Source organism: Anguilla anguilla, chromosome 12, assembly GCF_013347855.1.
Source record: "Anguilla anguilla isolate fAngAng1 chromosome 12, fAngAng1.pri, whole genome shotgun sequence".
NCBI classification, from domain to species: Eukaryota; Metazoa; Chordata; class Actinopteri; order Anguilliformes; family Anguillidae; genus Anguilla; species Anguilla anguilla.
Genome location: NC_049212.1, coordinates 532,701 through 551,207, shown reverse-complemented (window position 1 = coordinate 551,207; position 18,507 = coordinate 532,701). Strand labels below are relative to the sequence as shown.

The window sequence follows — 18,507 nt, the reverse complement described above, 5'->3', positions numbered from 1 at the left end:
GCATGTTTGGGAGCACTTACATCTGCGAGAGCAGCTTCTCAGCAATGAAGCACATCAAGTCAAAAGAGAGAAACAGGCTGACAGATGACTCTGTTCCAGGTCATGCAGATTGGATGCACAAACATTGACATTGACATTGAGACTATTGTACGCCAGCAGGAGAGGCCGCAAGTATCTCATTAAGACAGAACTTTATACTGATCCACCTGTGGGTGAGGGTCAATGGCTTTTGAGATAAATGCATGCTTATTTGAAACATGTCATGGAATGGGAGGGCAGAGTAGAAATGCACTACAAACATGAATATTAGTTGTTGCACTTAGTGTCGGAGTTAACTTTTGTACCATTATTGGATGATGATTTTTGAGACCCCATTGCACTGAAATAATGGTATATCACCCAGGAATGTGGACGTTTTGTTTCTGTGTTAAGCTCATTAAATGAATAGAAGCATTACTAAATGCATTTGAATATGAAAAATAGAAATGTTGGTATAATAAACTGATTACCAGTATATATTTTGTTCTTTTCATTAAATTAGTAGCTATAATTGGCTAATTGAGTGATGGGGTTACAGTATCCTACTGGTGGAAGTGCACGGTCACAATCTGGCCCTCTGGTAGTGAGGATAAAATTTTTGTGGCCCTCTCTATCATCAGAGTTGCCCATCCCTGTTTTATAGGAATGAAAGCAAGTAGGCAAAACACAAAACGCACAAGTTAAGCTTCAAGAAAATGCTACGTAAATCTAACTGCAAGGTCCAACAAAAGCCGCTGAGCTAGCACGCTAGTGTTAAGAACACTTTGGATTAAGAACATTGGCTGCTAGCTAGGTAGCTCGCGGGGCTAATGTGGCTGGCCATCCCACTCCCCCTTCCTGCCTAGCAGGGTTGATGAACTGCCTTTGTGGCTGTCTCCCCGAACACCGTCAGAAGCTCGTTTTAACTAGCGCCTAGCAAATAAAAGTGCCGTTATTTACTCACACTCAAATGTTTGCTTAATTCATTATTCATCTGGTGATTATCGACATTGGCCACTTTGCATGCTAACTAGACAACACTAGCTAGGAACAGCTCTGATTAAGAACCTATTGCATGGTAGCGAAGCCAGCTAGCATGGCTAATGCCACTAGCCACCCCACTTGAAGTTCCTTGCCAGCAGGGCCAGTACACTCCAAATTCAAACTTTCCATTCCAAAACGACCCTTTTTCAAACAAGAGACGAGCAAAAAGAAGTGGTGTTTTCAGTACGAATATCGAGATGAGTGCGTAACCCCAACGCGAACTGTTCACAAACAACACCAGGCTTGGTGGGTGGTGGTGAGGGGGGGATGGGTGGGTTCCTCACCAGGCTCGGTGGGTGGTGATGGAGGGGGGGGGGGGGTGGGTTCCTCACCAGGCTCGGAGGGTGGTGGTGGGGGGGGGGGGGGGTGGGTGGGTTCCTCACCAGGCTCGGTGGATGGTGGTGGTGGAGGGGGGGGGGGGGTGGGTTCCTCACCAGGCTCGGAGGGTGGTGGTGGGGGGGGGGGGGGGTGGGTGGGTTCCTCACCAGGCTCGGTGGATGGTGGTGGAGGGGGGGGGGGGGGGGGGGGGTGGGTTTCTCACCAGGCTCGGTGGGTGGTGATGGAGGGGGGGGGGGGGTGGGTTCCTCACCAGGCTCGGAGGGTGGTGGTGGGGGAGGGGGGGGGGTGGGTGGGTTCCTCACCAGGCTCGGTGGATGGTGGTGGAGGGGGGGGGGGGGGTGGGTTTCTCACCAGGCTCGGTGGGTGGTGGTGGAGGGGGAGATGGGCCCTCGGTGGTCGCGGCCTCATTAGCCATGGAGCGGGTGATGCGGCCCTTGCGCCGGCCCTGGCTGTTCGCAGTCTTCCTGCCCCTCGTGGCGCACGGCTCCTTCCCGTCTTCGTCCTCCCCGTCACCCTTGTCTTTGTCCCTGTGGGACAAATGAGGCTAGTGCTCAGCAGACAGCTCCGTCTCAACTTACCCTCAAGCCCCCGCTAACACTCTCCTGCCTCCTGCCTTACCCTCAAGCCCCCGCTAACTGGCTCCTACCTCCTGCCTTACCCTCAAGCCCCCGCTAACTCTCTACTGCCTTACCCTCAAGCCCCCGCTAACGCTCTACTGCCTTACCCTCAAGCCCCTGCTAACACTCTCCTGCCTCCTGCCTTACCCTCAAGCCCCCGCTAACGCTCTACTGCCTCCTGCCTTACCCTCAAGCCCCTGCTAACACTCTACTGCCTCCTGCCTTACCCTCAAGCCCCCGCTAACGCTCTACTGCCTCCTGCCTTACCCTCAAGCCCCCGCTAACACTCTCCTGCCTCCTGCCTTACCCTCAAGCCCCCGCTAACGCTCTACTGCCTCCTGCCTTACCCTCAAGCCCCTGCTAACACTCTACTGCCTCCTGCCTTACCCTCAAGCCCCCGCTAACGCTCTACTGCCTCCTGCCTTACCCTCAAGCCCCCGCTAACACTCTCCTGCCTCCTGCCTTACCCTCAAGCCCCAGCTAACACTCTCCTGCCTCCTGCCTTACCCTCAAGCCCCCGCTAACGCTCTACTGCCTCCTGCCTTACCCTCAAGCCCCCGCTAACACTCTCCTGCCTCCTGCCTTACCCTCAAGCTCCTGCTAACGCTCACCTGCTTTACCCTCAAGTTACAGTGGGGCGGCTCGTTTGAAAAGCTCACCAGCGACATCTATTGGTTAAAACGTGAACACACTATAGGAAAACAGCAGGTCTGAGACTGAGATCAGTGTTCTTTACCCTCACTGTGCGTAGAGTGACGTTCAACACTTGACGCTTCCAACTATCACAAGCTAACGTTACCTAGCAAGCCACCATTTTTTATTTAGTAGGCTAACTAACCTCGTTACAAACTGCGTTTTGACTTCATCTCGTCGGTAAGTACATTCTTTTTATATTAACTTAAGCAAGTGTGTAGGTTACGTTAAACTAGTAGCATGAATGTAACGTTCGATATATTGTAACATTACATGACTGATTAATCGCCATCGAAATAACTTGTTTATTAATAACGTTAGCTTGATGACATTGATGTGCATGACAACGTTAAAATTTTTCCCGACCGTAAAAACTGCCTGACTTGTTTACATTTTGGACAGCTGTGGCTACAGCGTAAATCCATCATTGTTTCCGTCGCAGCACTTTCGACACAAGTAATATCGGAAAAATCCTAAAATTTCTTCTTACAGTGAAGAGTGCCTGACCGGCAACCATAGAAATGTGTTAACACAGCAGCAAAATTAGGCTATATCTAGAAATACCATCTTTGGGGAAAAAACGCTACTGTTGAGGGTCAGGCAAGGTAGCCTACTGTAAAAGCCAAAAAACCTTAGACAGTTTTTTCAATGTTTAAATGTGCCCAGTATTCCAAGGCTTGTTGTAAGATTCAGTAGCCAATCAGGACTTGAATACAAGTTTTTTGTAGAGCGCAAAAAACTTTGATATTATTTATTTTAATTTAATTTTATTTATTTTGTTGTTGTTGAAAACACAGCATTCCAAGACTGTACATTGTTGTCAGATTCTTTGTAAGACTCTGCTATGCTGTAAATAGTTGTTGATTTTTTTACATGTGTGTTAAATAAATTACTTATTTATAACAACATTCACATTACGTAGTCATATTTTCAAATCTCCAGTCAGCTTTTAGCATTGACTTAATGTAGGGCCCTATGGAATCTGTGTTATAGCTTTTTTAAATTCTCAATTCCACGATTCCGTCCGTGATTCTTTTATCACAGAAACTATAGGGCCCTCCTTAATGCTGCCATCAGTCTGTCGCTGGCCCGCGCCGGGCCCCCATCAAAAAAGACACTTGGCCACCGGCCCGCGCCGGGCTGCTGGGCCCTGTCAAAAGATAACTGCCACCGGGCCTAACAACTTTTCTGGAGGAAACCCTGCATGTAAATGAGCAAACCAAAAGAATGATGGAAATTCAAACAGTGTTAGCATGCCTGCGCGTGCGCACAGAAAAAATTTTTTTGCAGGAATTCTATGTACAGAGCAGTAAGGAAGGGCCCACAGAAACATAAGGAAAGAATTTAGACTTCCTCCGATTCTTCTTTGTAGAAAGGAATTTAGACTTTGATACCTCTGTTAGGAAGGAATTTAGACTTATATGATTCCTCTTTCAGGAAGGAATTTAGACTTACTTTGATTCCTCTTTTTCATCTTTTTCCTCCTCTTCCTTTTCTTCTTCTTCCTTTCTGTCCCCTTTTTCCTCTTCCATCTTGTCCTCTGACTTCTCTTCTTGTGTGGGACGTGTTATTTGCTGCTGAAAATAAAGATTCATTTTTCATTGATTTGCAAAGCAGATTTCTGTTCCTGCAGTACTGGTGTACACAACTTATTTACTTACATTACAGGAGAAGACCAAATGTATGCAGTGACAGCTGGAAAGGTGGCACTGCACCAAGCAGGACTTTATATAATGTTAGCAGTTCAAATAAACTTAGGCAGTGATGTTAGTTAAACTAGATTAGGTAACATAATGAACATAACGTTAGCTAGCTAGGCAGTTATAGTTATTAAGTATGCTAATGTTAGGTAATGGCTGAGACTTTCTTGTCTTTCTTGCTAACGTTACCTATTTCCCATTTTATGCTGCATCTAAATAGAAACACTGAAGACACGACTTCTCCAATAGGGAAACGCGCCGGCTCCGTATTTTGGTATCCCGTGTAAAATCCTGAGACATAACTGCTCAGGAAAGTGTTTTGAATGCCGAGGATGCTGACTAGTTAGTCTTAAGAAAGAATCTTGAAATAAAAAAGACATTGATTGGTTGAGTCCAGTTACTCATGTTTACAAACATACAATATCAAATAAAATTTGAAATGAACTACAAAGCTAAAACATACATATTTAGCTTTAATTTTCCATCTACATTTGCTTACTGTTTATTTGACGAAGAATGCAGGAAACACATATATTTTCTGCTTATGCTGACGATACACAACTCTTTCTCTCCTTCTCCCCAAGGGACACACAGGTCCCTGCCTGCATCTCCGCTTGCCTGAGGGACATCCAGAGCTGGATGGACAATCACCACCTGAAGCTCAACCCGGGTAAGACGGAGCTAAACTTCATTCCTGCTCTAACCTCTCCCCTCTTTGATTTTTCCATTTCCCTAGGGGACACCTTCGTGACATCATCACCCTGAGCCAAGAATCTCGGAGTGGTGATGGACAACAGGCTGTCCCTCTCCAAGAATATCACAGTGGAAAGCCGGGCGTGCAGATTCTTCCTGTACAACATCCGGAGAATCCGTCCCTTTCTCACCACCTACTCAACCCAGCTCCTGGTCCAAGCAATGGTTCTATCCCGCCTGGACTACTGCAACTCTCTTCTGGCTGGACTACCAGCATCTGCCATCAGACTCCTGCAACTCATTCAGAATGCTGCGGCTCGTCTGGTCTTCAACCTCCCCAGACACTCCCACGTAACTCCCCTGCTCACTACCCTCCACTGGCTGCCTGTTAAAGCTCGCATCAAATTTAAAACATTGGTCCTAGCATACCAGGCAGTCAAGGGATCAGCCCCAGCATACCTCCACAAGATATTCAAACCCTACATGCCAGCCAGATCCCTCCGTTCTGCTACCTCAGGACGCCTAGCACCTCCCCCTCTTCGCACCTGCACTTCCAGAACACGTCTCCTGTCTGTTCTGGCCCCACGATGGTGGAATGACCTCCCTGTGGAGGTCAGAACAGCTGAGACTGTGACCCATTTCAAACAACGACTGAAGACCCACCTCTTCAGGCTGCACCTCTCCCCATCCCTCCCTTACCCCCTGTAAATGACTAAACTTAGGGTTGTAACTAGGCAGCTGTTTCATAGGTGACTTAGGCGCATCAACTGTCTTAACGACTACTTGTATTTTTATTTATTTTTATTTTTATTTTTCCATAGATTGCGTTGTTGCCGTTCTCGTTGTTAGTGTTAATCAGTTTAACCATCAGGGTCCAAGTTGAACTATGCGGTTGTTCCCTGTACTTGGACCGGTACTTCTCTCTAGGGGTTTCGTCATACTTGTTCCTGGTTATGGTTATACATTTTTTTGTACGTCGCTCTGGATAAGAGCGTCTGCCAAATGCCTGTAATGTAATGTAATGTAATTTTATTTCATATTTTTAAATGACCTATTTATATTCACTCCGACGCCGGCGGCATGCGCACACCACCCAGGTACAACAAAACCCTTTCCCCCCGCTGCTGAAAAAAATCCCAGAGGAAACACTGAACACCTATTATAAACAATACAAAATTTAGAAAAATATCAAAATAGTCTACGCACCAAATAACAGAAATTTGACATCTAATTATAAGCTGGGATTCAATCAACAGTTGTCCTTAACTTTGACTCATGGCTAAATGCAAATGCTTTTTTCTTTTCTCTGTGCCATGTAAAATAATGATCTAAATCAATAAGCCAACCTATTTGTGAAGTAACACTTGTATAAGACAAAGAAAAAAGCTGCTGTATGCTACGTCCACTGACGTATGAAAAAGCGATGTCGTCATTGGTCCATCAGTCGTATGATTTCTTCTGTAACCCCATACTACCACCGAAGTACATTATTTTCCAATAACAGGACAGCCCGGAGGGGTTTATTCCACTTATACAACGGGTTACCAACAATGACTAATGGTTATTTTAGTATTTATTTATTTTTATCGACTTAATCACCTGAAATTGAAATCAATCAATCAATCAAACTTTATTTATACAGCACAAGTCATACATCAAATGCAACTCCAAGTGCTGAACATAAAAAGTGGAAAAAAGAGTAAGTTAAAAAGGACATGAGTTTAAATAAAAAACATGAAAATGAATATTCTTCCGCGGCCATTTGGGCATATTATTTTGCCGTTGTCAAGCAAAACTCTTGTTGGTAGTTTGACTTTGACCATTGTTATGCAACAAACAGGATATAACAGCCCAATAGTCAGATTGTAACTGTTTTATATATCCTCTCAAACACATTCATTATGTTTTTATGCGAACATTCACTTCCATGCCTTGACATGTGAGGCGACAGAATGAATTCACATTCGTAACTGGTAACAACATTTACCAGAACTACCGCATACCTCACCTAACTGTATCAGACGTTTTGAGTCAATTACAACGGGCTAACAAAGAAAATCTGGATGAAAATATTCAGCAACTGACTTAAACCGTTTAAATGTTTTGGTACGTAATATGCTGTCCCAGCAAGAAAAGAACAGAAGAGCACACGTTATAATCCTCGATCTTAATTTCTCATCTGTTCCAAGACGTTGGCAGGCTATAACCAAAAGTAGGCTACTGCGCTGCATAACATAAAAGTTTGAATTCAAGTTATTATTATGAGAACAATAAATCGGTTTGCGGCTGCAGATTTTTTTAAATGGCGGTTGAAATAAAATGCTGCGAGTACTCGACCAATCAGAAATGTTCAGCGCTTGCGCCCCACCCCCAAAGTTCCTGTTCTTTTGGAAAGTACTACCCCCCGAGCAGGGACTTTTTTGGGGGGGGTAAAATAATGTCCCCGGAACTTAATTTAGACCCTGGTCCCTGCGGTGGAAACGCACTGAGTTCCTCAAAAGGTTCCTAGTTCCTGGGGAAAGTTCCTGCGGTGGAAACATGGCTAATGTTGATATTCTTGCCATTACAGAAGTCAATGGAAACAGCAATAAAAGCATTTTGGCGGAAAGCACAGTAAAGCAAGGGGAACTCCAGGCATTGCTAATGCTGGCCCCACACTAGAGGATAATTGGGTCGATTTTGTGCCCGATTCGCTCTTCCCGACAATCGCGGGGGCGTTCCCGATCCGAGGCTGGTCTGAACCGATTATCTGCCCAAATGATCCTGTAGTGTGAGGGGTTCACAGACATAATCTTAATGTTACCGACTGGATGGGAGTGTCCCCGATCTCGAACAAAACATGTTTGATATTTACGACTTGAAATCCTGTAGTGTGAAAAGAACAGCGATGGAATATTGAGCAGAAACCCCCAATAGCCAATGAGAGCGAGCTGACCGGGAAGAGTCACCAATCAAATTTTTTTCGGCTTGCCGAAACCGAAGAAGTTCTCTGTGGACGAAATTGTTTTATACTCGATGCAGTTAGGCAACTGCACGTAGCAACAAAAGTATCAATATTATCGTATTATGTATATATGTAATTATTGTAACGTTGCCGGCAGTGTGGTCTCCATGGAGACAGGGAATCAGCTTGCGGAAATTTAAAAAAATCCCTGGAATCGTCACTCTGAAATAGTTTAGTATAAACGCCAAGTGTGTGGTCCTGCGTCATGACTGAATCGTCTGGAGTGTGCGTTCTTACGATTAAAATATTAAAAATCGGTTAAATCTGTCATTATGTCTGTGGTCTCCCAAGTTTTTAAAATTGGTTAAGATTTGAAAATTCTCTAGTGTGCACCAGGCTTAACCAAGAGCATCCAGATTTCCATCGATCTCTCAGGCACATCAGACCCGACAGTTAGGCTTTCCTCTCTGAAGGGGAGCAGTTCTGGGGCAGGACATGCAGGAGTACCCACACACCCCAAAAAGTGAACAGGTTTTCCAGTAAAGTCAAGAAAACACATAGCAGGAGAAGGAAGATATGGACAACACCCCTAAAATTATGTCTCTGCCATTCAACTGAATGAGTGAAGAAGAGACAGAGACCAGAAAACAAATTTCTTCAAAGGAAGCCATATATCAGTATGACTGTCCTCATAGATGACTTTCTTCTGAGAATGAACAGCCCGGAGCTGCAAATCAAACAACGCATGATGCTCCTAGCAGGCCAGGGAATGGCAGAACCCTGTTTCTGAGAAAGGGACAGGAAGAGAGAAAGAGAGGAAGGCATAGGAAGAGAGGAAGGGACAGGAAGAGAGGAAGACAGGAGGGGACAGGAAGAGAGAAAGAGAGGAAGGCACAGGAAGAGAGGAAGGGGAAGAGGGGAAGAGAGGTAGGGACAGGAAGAGAGAAAGAGAGGTAGGGACAGGAAGAGAGGAAGAGATAGGAAGAGAGGAAGAGAGAAAAAGAGGAAGGCACAGGAAGAGAGGAAGGGACAGGAAGAGAGGAAGAGAGGAAGGGGGAAGAGGGGAAGAGAGGGGAAGAGAGGAAGGGACAGGAAGAGAGGTAGGGACAGGAAGAGAGGAAGGAACAGGAGAGGGCGAGTGAAGAATGCCCTGCCCATAAGGGCCCTTCCACTTTGAGGCCACTACAAGTATTCCAGTGTAGTGAATCTTCACAGTGAGTTACCAAAGTTCACTGCTTTGAATATTTTAAGACTGCTAACAAGCATCATTAAAGTTCAATTTATATATGCGCTAACCCTGTGCCAAGCCTGCACTAACTCTGTGCTAATCCTGCACTAACCCTGCGCCAAGCCTGCGCTATTCCTGTGCCAAGCCAGCACTAACCCTGTGCCAAGCCAACGCTAACCCTGCGCCAAGCCAGCACTAAGCCTGCGCCAAGCCAGCGCTAAACCTGCACCAAGCCGGCGTTAACCCTGCACCAAGCCAGCACTAACAGTGCGCCAAGCCAGCACTAAGCCTGCGCCAAGCCAGCGCTAACCCTGCACCAAGCCAACGCAAACCCTGCGCCAAGCCAGCACTAAGCCTGCGCCAAACCCGCGCTAAGCCTGCGCCATGCCTACGCTAACCCTGCGCCAAACCTGCGCTATCCCTGTGCCAAGCCAGCACTAACAGTGTGCCAAGCCTGCACTAACCCTGCGCCAAGCCAGCACTAAGCCAGCACCAAACCTGCGCTAGCCCTGCGCCAAGCCAGCGCTAAGCCTGCGCCAAGCCCGCGCTAAGCCCGCGCCAAGCCTGCGCTATCCCTGTGCCAAGCCAGCACTAACCCTGTGCCAAGCCAGCGATAACCCTGCGCCAAGCCTGCACTAACCCTGCGCCATATCAGCACTAACCCTGCGCCAAGCCTGCACTAACCCTGCGCCATGCCAGCACTAACCCTGTGCCAAGCCAACGCTAACCCTGCGCCAAGCCAGCACTAACCCTGTGCCAAGCCAATGCTAACCCTGCGCCAAGCCAGCGCTAACCCTGCGCAAAGCCAGCGCTAACCCTGTGCCAAGCCAGCGCTAAGCCTGCGCCAAGCCAGCGCTAACCCTGCGCCAAGCCTGCGCTAACCCTGCGCCAAGCCTGCGCTATCCCTGCGCCAAGCCAACGCTAACCCTGCACCGAGCCAGCACTAACCCTGCTCCAAGCCAGCGCTAACCCTGTGCCAAGCCAGCACTAAGCCTGCGCCAACCCAGCGCTAACCCTGCGCCAAGCCTGTGCTAACCCAGCGCCAAGCCTGCGCTAACCCAGCGCCAAGCCTGCGCTATCCCTGCGCCAAGCCAGCACTAACCCTGCGCCAAGCCAGCACTAAGCCTGCGCCAAGCCAACCCTGTGAAGCTGGAGAAAAAAAAGTAAAAATGAGAGATAACTATAATTAATAAATATATCAAATGTAGTATAAAATACCTTAAAATGCTTAGAAAGTATGATTTATGACAGGACAACATGCCTGCATTTATTTTCCACTTGATGCTTAAAACCGTTAACTGCAGTAGACTTTACTTTTTTACCCATGCAAAAAATGCAAAATTTCTATTTTATAATAAAGATGAAAAAATCTGACTCAGCGGTACCAGCTCTTTCAAGCTGAAAAGGCATCCCAGCTTGGAAAGCATGCAGATATATTTTAAAGATCCAGTTTTAAGGTGAAACCACGGGAAGTCTTATGCACCGTATAAACTCTGAAAGCTGCCGTCAGATCTTCCACTTGCTGCGTCGGCCACAGAGTAAAACGCCAAGGCAGCGGGGAAGCAGTAGCAAGGCTGCTCTTCTCCTCCTTCACATTTAACCCCCCCTTCACAGCGCATTCAGGTCAGAGGCAAACTGCTCTGCACTCTGTGAGCCCCCTGACGTTCTCAGAGCCAGAGACACAACATAACGGGGGTGGGGGGGGGGGATGGAAAGGGACGGAGATGGTCTAAGATACACAAATAATACTAAAATTGCTCAATAAATAAAAACCTAGCATGGGTGAGTTGACAACCAACGTACCTGCAAGCTCATCAGTGGATCTAAAAGTGCTTTCCCCTCAACACCCCCAAAACTGTCTGCGTGTCAGGTCTGAGCCCAACACACAGCTCCCTAAAATGGAGAAATGGCATCTCGGAGTTCCGCAGACGAGTCACGCATATTCCAGGAAACGGTGTCATCCTGCTGCTAAAGCAGCCCGAAGAATCGCCCATCTCTTTTGCGCTCTTTAATCTATCAGGGATCACTCAAGGTAATCCCCCCCCCCCCCCTTTGACTGGCACTCACAGCAGCACAGAAAGTTTTTTTTTGCCTTGTTAGATCAACGGGTTATACCATTTAGTCATAAACAAAGGGGTGTCTGGTAGCTGAGAGCAAAAAATAAATAAAAAATACTACAAATCCAAGTGGCCAGAACAGAACAACCCTCTCTTTCCTGCCAGTGCATGTTGTGCTCTCTCTTCCCCCAACTCCCTCCCTTTATGTCTCTCCGACTCGCCCGCTCTTTAAAAGCACAGCCCACTAACTCCATGAGCCTCTTGGGGATTTCAGCGCACAAAGCCCAATCCAATGTCTTTTTTGGAAAACAAAATGTCAGGCCAGAGCAGGATTTCTCTGCTTCCGCTCTTTTTCCTGTGAAGTCATTTCTGAAGTATTTTCACTCAGTGGAGCATGAGCATTTAAATACTTTTCAGCTTAATTCTGACATATACTGTATACAGACACATACAAACACACGGTCACACACACACAATTTTTCAAAAAGCCAAATTGAGAACAAAATCTGTACCTCAGTCTGATATTCTAAACAAAGCCAATTCAAGAATGATTTATTGGCATGACATATTACAATGCCAACAACAATGGTGACCATTGTCATTACCAAACATTTTAATGACACAGCCATCATCACTGCGTAACTGTCTTCTGTTCCACTGCTAAATTACATCGAATTTCCAGCCAGGAATCTCATTTACCACTTTTGGGGCAGGAGAACTAATTTAGCAATCCCATTTATTGTCCCACTTCTGTCACCTCCACTCAGCACGGAACTCACCCCACCACTGCTAGCTGCTGTTAGCGGAGGGTACAGGCTCAGGCCACTACATGGTAACAGCAGAAACTCTTCATTTAATTTTCAGAGCAGACAAATTCATGAAGCTATTTTTCTAAGCTGTGCTTCTTCCATATGTAAGCTACCTGTCAGGTACGTCACAACGTTGGGTTAGGTCCGTTTTACATAGTCTCACATGTCAGTGTTAATACTACGGACCAATCACAGTATTGTGCAGGTGGGAGTCCCAACTGGAGACAAATCCACAAGCTTCTCTGGCGGTACACCCATTAATAATGTACACAAATATACAAGCCCTAATCTGTACTAATTTCAAACTAATTCTTAAATTTCATCCATTCGTCCATTTTCTAACCACTTAGTCCAAATCAGGGCTGTGGTGGCAACTCATCCCAGGGGATCCCAAGATATAATCTCTCCAGCATGTCCGAGGTCTGCCCCTGGGTCTCCTCCCAGCCGGAACACCTCCAAAGGGAGGTGCCCAGGGGACATCCTACTCAGATGCCCGAACCACCTCAACTGACTTCTCTCAATGCGGAGGAGCAGCGGCTCTGCTGTGAGGTCCTCCCGGACGGCTGAGCTCCTCACCCTATCAAGGAGAGTAAGCCCCGCCGCCATGCAGAGTAGCCCCATTTGGTAATTTCCATCTCGCTTACGATCACTATCCCTAACTTGTGAACAACTATTTGAGAGTAGTTCTGGTAAATGAAGACTGGTAAATCAAAAGCTTTTGGCTCAGCTCCTTCTTCACCACCACCGTCCGAAACAATGCCTGCATTACTGCAATCTCCCGAACCCTTTTTCCCTCACTAATGAATAAGACCAGGAGATACTTGAACTCCTCCACCTGGGGCAGTTTCTTCCCCCCTCACTTGGAAAGGACGAGCCATCTTTTTATGAGAGAGGCCCGTGGCAACAGCCTCGGAAGTTCTGATCCTCATCCCAGTCCCATCACACTCCGCTGCAAAACATTGTAGAGTGCTTTGAAGGTCTCAGTATGACTGGGCCAAAAGTCTCCACCACTGAACCATGGGAAAACCATTGTTCATTCATTCATTTATTCACTGGTTCATTCACAGCACTCTGCCAAAGAGCTGCATAATGCCTTCTTCAGAGGCAACGGTGTCTCCAACCGGGTGATTTGCAAGCTCGTCACAAACTCAGATCTGAAGATACGATAAGACTTCCAAGACACTTTGCTACGATTACACTTCGCAGTCAGCGGCAGGAAGGCTCGTTTTTGTTAGCATAGCTTAGACTATGGACACTAATCTCCTCGGCAACATCTATAGAACACTCCCCCTGAAACTCTGAAGTGGATGACTGTGGGGGTCATTCAATTCGCTGGTAGTAAATTCTCTATGCAGGGAGAAGTGGGTGTGTCTGGACAGGACGCAGAATAACGAGGACTACACATCAATGGGAGTCTTCAGGCAAAAAAAACATGCTTCAAGAAGCTAAACTGTATTAAAACAGTTCATTAACCACCCCAGTTTCTCCACACTAGTTATCCACACTACACAACAGCTCAACTTTTTTTTATCACACTCCTCAATAATATTGTGAAAGTCCTACCATTTTTCACCCAAAAAGTGTGGGTCCTGCTGTGTCAACTGAAGTTTCACTCCAGAAACAGACAAGTGAACTGCTCTGTACACTAGAGGGCCTCCAAGTCGGTTATGCAAAATACACAAAGTACTTCTTCAATTACCTGGGCCTTGACAGTACAGCATCTTCCATAATGATGTCATGCACAAAATTGACTCTTTAAGGGGATATTTCACCCTAAAAATGTTATTCATTCATTTCCTGACAGGGAAAAATCGCTTTTCACCCGATATTGACAGCTCTCTGCAGGGTTTTTTCAATTTATTATTATTATTATTATTATTTATTTTTTATTTTTTTTAAAGATTGATTAGACCCCCCAGAAAGGCTCCACAAGGCCTCACTTCAAAATGAATGGAAATCTAGGGACAAGGAAGATCCAGCTATGGGTCTGCTTTATAATATCTTCAAAATACAGAAAATAACATAACTGAATGCCATCACTATTCTCTCACAGGGTCGCAGATGACCGGCTAGGATGAGCCCATCCACATCTGCATTAAAATAGTGTGCCTTTCTGGAGTCAACGCTGACGTTGACTGACCTGGTTTCGACCTCTGCGTCTGCCAAAGTTGCGTCTCACTAAGGTCTTGTAGTTTTCGTTCTTCTTTGTCAAGTAGTAATACAAAACACAGTCAGAGACGCACTGCAAGGGCAGAAAAATGTTTTCAGTTAAAAAAACTAAGCAACCCCATACAAGAATACATACAAGAGTACAGAGTATAGAAAAACTATAGTTAATTATTACATTTAGGTACTGTATGGCATTGCGACAATATTTTTGCATTTTAAAAAAAAATCTGATATCAATGTTTCATCTTAAACCTTCATAAGGGGCTCATTTATATGCTTTATAATGGACAAAAAGAATTTTATTCATATTTGGAGAGATTTTGGATATGTTTCTAGACCCCTAGATATTTTAGACCACTGTACTGATGGAAAGCTTGTAATTCCCACTTCAAAATTATGCAACAGTGAGTTTCTTGAGTCAAAACAGTTGATTTGTAGTGAAATACGTGAATTTGTTATGATTTACAGCAATGCATAATTATAATAGACATTTTGGATAGATTTGGAGATGCTCGGTACACTGCTTAGATTTTGCTTCATAGATCTATAGTAGTTCTACGTATCCACCCTTAGATTTTATGAACTTGTGGTCAAGAAGTTTTTTATCCAGGACATGTATAGTTTAACCTGTTGAATATATGCAATCTCTCAGTATTTCAGTGCAAACCAAAAAAGAGCAAATACATTTTTGATTTTTTTACCTAGACAATTGCATTTTTGGCACTTTATTTCTTCCAAAATTAGGAATATAAACTAATCTAAGTTAGTATGGCAAATGGTACAAATGTCTTGCTTCATTTAAACCATTTTTCAAGTCTCTGTGGCGTTCACATCTGGAGTTATAAAGCTTTAAATAGAGTACCCCCTAAATGGGCAAGGATTGGCCAGATTTGACATGCGCGCTAAGGGGTTAAATAAATAAAAACAAACACAAAGTAACCCTTTTTTATTTTTATTTTAGTAATGCAATTTGAGCAGACTCTTCCCATGATGGACTAAACCAATTAAATATACAAGCCTAAGGTTTTATTCTAAGGTTTCTGTCAATGTTTTTGTTGCATCTGTATGATAACAGCACGTGAAGTTAATCATCCAAATAGAAACGAAAGTTAATTTTATCTTGTCGAGCTCCGCCGGCGGAGCTCTCGACCCCAGAGGGTTAATGCATTTACTCATATTTTTACTAGGGGTAACTGCACACTGATTATTTATTTTTTTATTTAAAGCAATTGTTACTGTTGTTACAGTTGTGCATGCTATTTCAATCCTTTCCCACTGCTGCTCATGAGATCTATTACATGAAATGTAATATATATATTTTTTTTTTTTTCCAATACTCCATGATTTCTGCCTCTTTTTTCAGTTTTATGTGATTTTAAACAACTTTTCAGTGACTGTCCTGTGACCTTAGCCAATATTTTCTGTGACAAAAACCCAGACTTAATTTTGCATGGCTGCTTAATCTGTGCTGTTTCATGATTTCTTGCTCAGGAAGTTGAAATAAAAAAATTGTAGCGTGATTCTTGCTATACAGATACTTTCAGTGCATCTTTGAGGAATATACCATCTTACTTCCACCCTGATTTACGCCTGCTATTTAGAGGCAGAGAAAGTTCATGCAAAAATCGACCCTCACTAATTGCCAGAACTTAGTGAGTAAATTTCAACGAAATACATAATCAGCCACACTTATATCTTCGCGATATGCCCTTAAATGCATGTGCATTAAGGAGAGAAGTACATCTTGTGATGACTCACTAGATGACACGCATACTGCGCTTCCAGCCGCTTGTACCATTTTGATACGTAAGACGCAGATGTGTCTGGGGTAGATTGCGTCATATGTGCGTCTCAAAAGGTCTCATAACTCTGACCCTGAGTATCATAAATTTTAATTTCTAAATTATTGTATAATTTAACTGTAAAACCAGCAGGAGTCTGTATTTTGATTTCACTGGAGTCAAAAATCATCTCAACAAACAAGTGCTAGAAAGATAATTAATTCCCCCTTTTCCTAATCTTGATACAGATTTCTAAACATTCATTGTTCAACATTAAAATACTGAAATGCAGTATAACATTCCATCTACCCTCTTGAGTTACACTATAAATACACTGCTGTAAGGACCAGTAATTACAATGTAAATAATCCACAGGGAGCACAGCAACAATAATTCCTGGCTCACCTTTCTCTCTAAATATGATGCGATAAGGCCAAAGTTCTTTGGATGCTGTATAAACCTGCAGATAAGGAGGAAATGTTCACTGTAAGACACATGGAGCAATGTTCAATGTTCAACAAATCAACCATTTTGATACATCCTTTTGGAACATACTTTTTATCATAGTTTTATCAATAAAATGCTTTTTCTTTTTTTCCATGACAGTCATCAGACATCACAAGGAGGTTTTCTGAGGCTGAGAAAGGGGGCAGGAGGCTCACTTCTCCTTGAAGATCTCCTTCTCGTGCTCACTCCACACATTCATGAACTGCCGGGCTTTGTACACCTTCATGGGGTCGCTCATCAGCCCGTTCATGTTGATGAAGCGCACCCTCCGCTGCTCCGAGTCATACAGCATGGGAGGGATGACGGACAGCTGCCGCATCTGCCTCTCGCTGTTCTGATTGGAGGGATAAAAAAACGCTAATGCACCGTTTCAGAAGCACTGTGAAAAACATTCAGCAACCGGACAACAACTTCATCAACAACATTCAGAGACAACTGAGTGGCTGCATGGCCTTACCTCTTGCTCCGACAGCCCGTCGATGATTTCAGAAATCTCGTGCTCGCTCCTGGCGATGGTTGCCGAGAGGCCAGTGCCCCGCTGGCCAACCCTGGAACAGGGGGACGGCATGAGTGACAGCTCGGCCCCGAGGTGTTTACCGGGAGACACCCCCGACTGATGAGAGTGAATCACAGTTCAGTGGGCTCCGGCTACATCCCTGTAAACACAGCGGCCGCTAAGGAGCCCCCGCTAAGGAGCGTACGATACGAAGCGCCCGCTAAGGAGCGCCCGCTAAGAAGCACCCGCTAAGGAGCACTTGCTAAGGAGTGCACACTAAGGAGCGCCCGCTAAGGAGCACACACTAAGGAGTGCACACTAAGGAGCGCCTGCTAAGGAGTGCACACTAAGGAGCGCACACTAAGGAGCGCACACTAAGGAGCGCCCGCTAAGGAGCACACACTAAGGAGCACACACTAAGGAGCGCACACTAAGGAGCGCACACTAAGGAGCACACACTAAGGAGCGCACACTAAGGAGTGCACACTAAGGAGTGCACACTAAGGAGCGCACACTAAGGAGCGCCCACTAAGGAGTGCACACTAAGGAGTGCACACTAAGGAGCGCACACTAAGGAGCGCACACTAAGGAGCGCCCGCTAAGGAGCACACACTAAGGAGCGCACACTAAGCAGTGCACACTAAGGAGTGCACACTAAGGAGCGCCCACTAAGGAGTGCACACTAAGGAGCGCCCACTAAGGAGTGCACACTAAGGAGTGCACACTAAGGAGCGCCCACTAAGGAGTGCACACTAAGGAGCGCCCGCTAAGGAGTGCCCGCTAAGAAGCGCCTGCTAAGGAGCGCCCGCTAAGAAGCACACACTAAGGAGCGCCCGCTAAGGAGCGCCCGCTAAGGAGCGCCTGCTAACAAGCACCGCTGACTCCCATACAGACGCTGCTCAATTATCCCAGGAGACAAACGAGGCTTCCCATTTCATCAGCGCCGCTGTCTAACCTGCAACCTCACTCCATCCGCTCTGTGCCCTTTTCCCTGGTGGTTTAACCTGCGAGCTCACTCCATCCACCCTGTGTCCTTTTCCCTGGTGGTTTAACCTGCAAGCTCACTCCATCCACCCTGTGTCCTTTTCCCTGGTGGTTTAACCTGCGAGCTCACTCCATCCGCCTTTGCCCTTTTCCCTGGTGGTTTAACCTGCAACCTCACTCCATCCGCTCTGTGCCCTTTTCCCTGGTGGTTTAACCTGCAACCTCACTCCATCCGCTCTGTGCCCTTTTCCCTGGTGGTTTAACCTGCGAGCTCACTCCATCCGCTCTGTGCCCTTTTCCCTGGTGGTTTAACCTGCGAGCTCACTCCATCCGCTCTGTGCCCTTTTCCCTGGTGGTTTAATCTTGGAGCTCACTCCATCCGCTCTGTGCCCTTTTCCCTGGTGGTTTAACCTGCAACCTCACTCCAT

At 45.7% G+C, this 18,507-nt stretch overlaps 1 protein-coding gene across 7 annotated transcripts in view; it reads right to left on the bottom strand.

The window, feature by feature from the left end:
- Positions 1–18,507, bottom strand: part of LOC118210117 (nuclear receptor corepressor 1-like) — a 113,884-nt gene that overhangs the window by 58,058 nt on the left and 37,319 nt on the right. For 5 of the 7 annotated variants that reach the window (XM_035385995.1, XM_035385998.1, XM_035386001.1 and 2 more), the window contains exons 11-16: positions 17,057–17,147; positions 16,755–16,933; positions 16,498–16,552; positions 14,283–14,384; positions 4,167–4,288; positions 1,753–1,928 (exon numbers count right to left, since the gene is read on the bottom strand). In XM_035385995.1, coding sequence (XP_035241886.1) covers positions 1,753–1,928; positions 4,167–4,288; positions 14,283–14,384; positions 16,498–16,552; positions 16,755–16,933; positions 17,057–17,147 — 725 coding nt within the window. The remainder of the gene's footprint in view (positions 1–1,752; positions 1,929–4,166; positions 4,289–14,282; positions 14,385–16,497; positions 16,553–16,754; positions 16,934–17,056; positions 17,148–18,507) is intronic. The other 2 variants (XM_035385997.1, XM_035386000.1) reach the window with 1 other exon arrangement.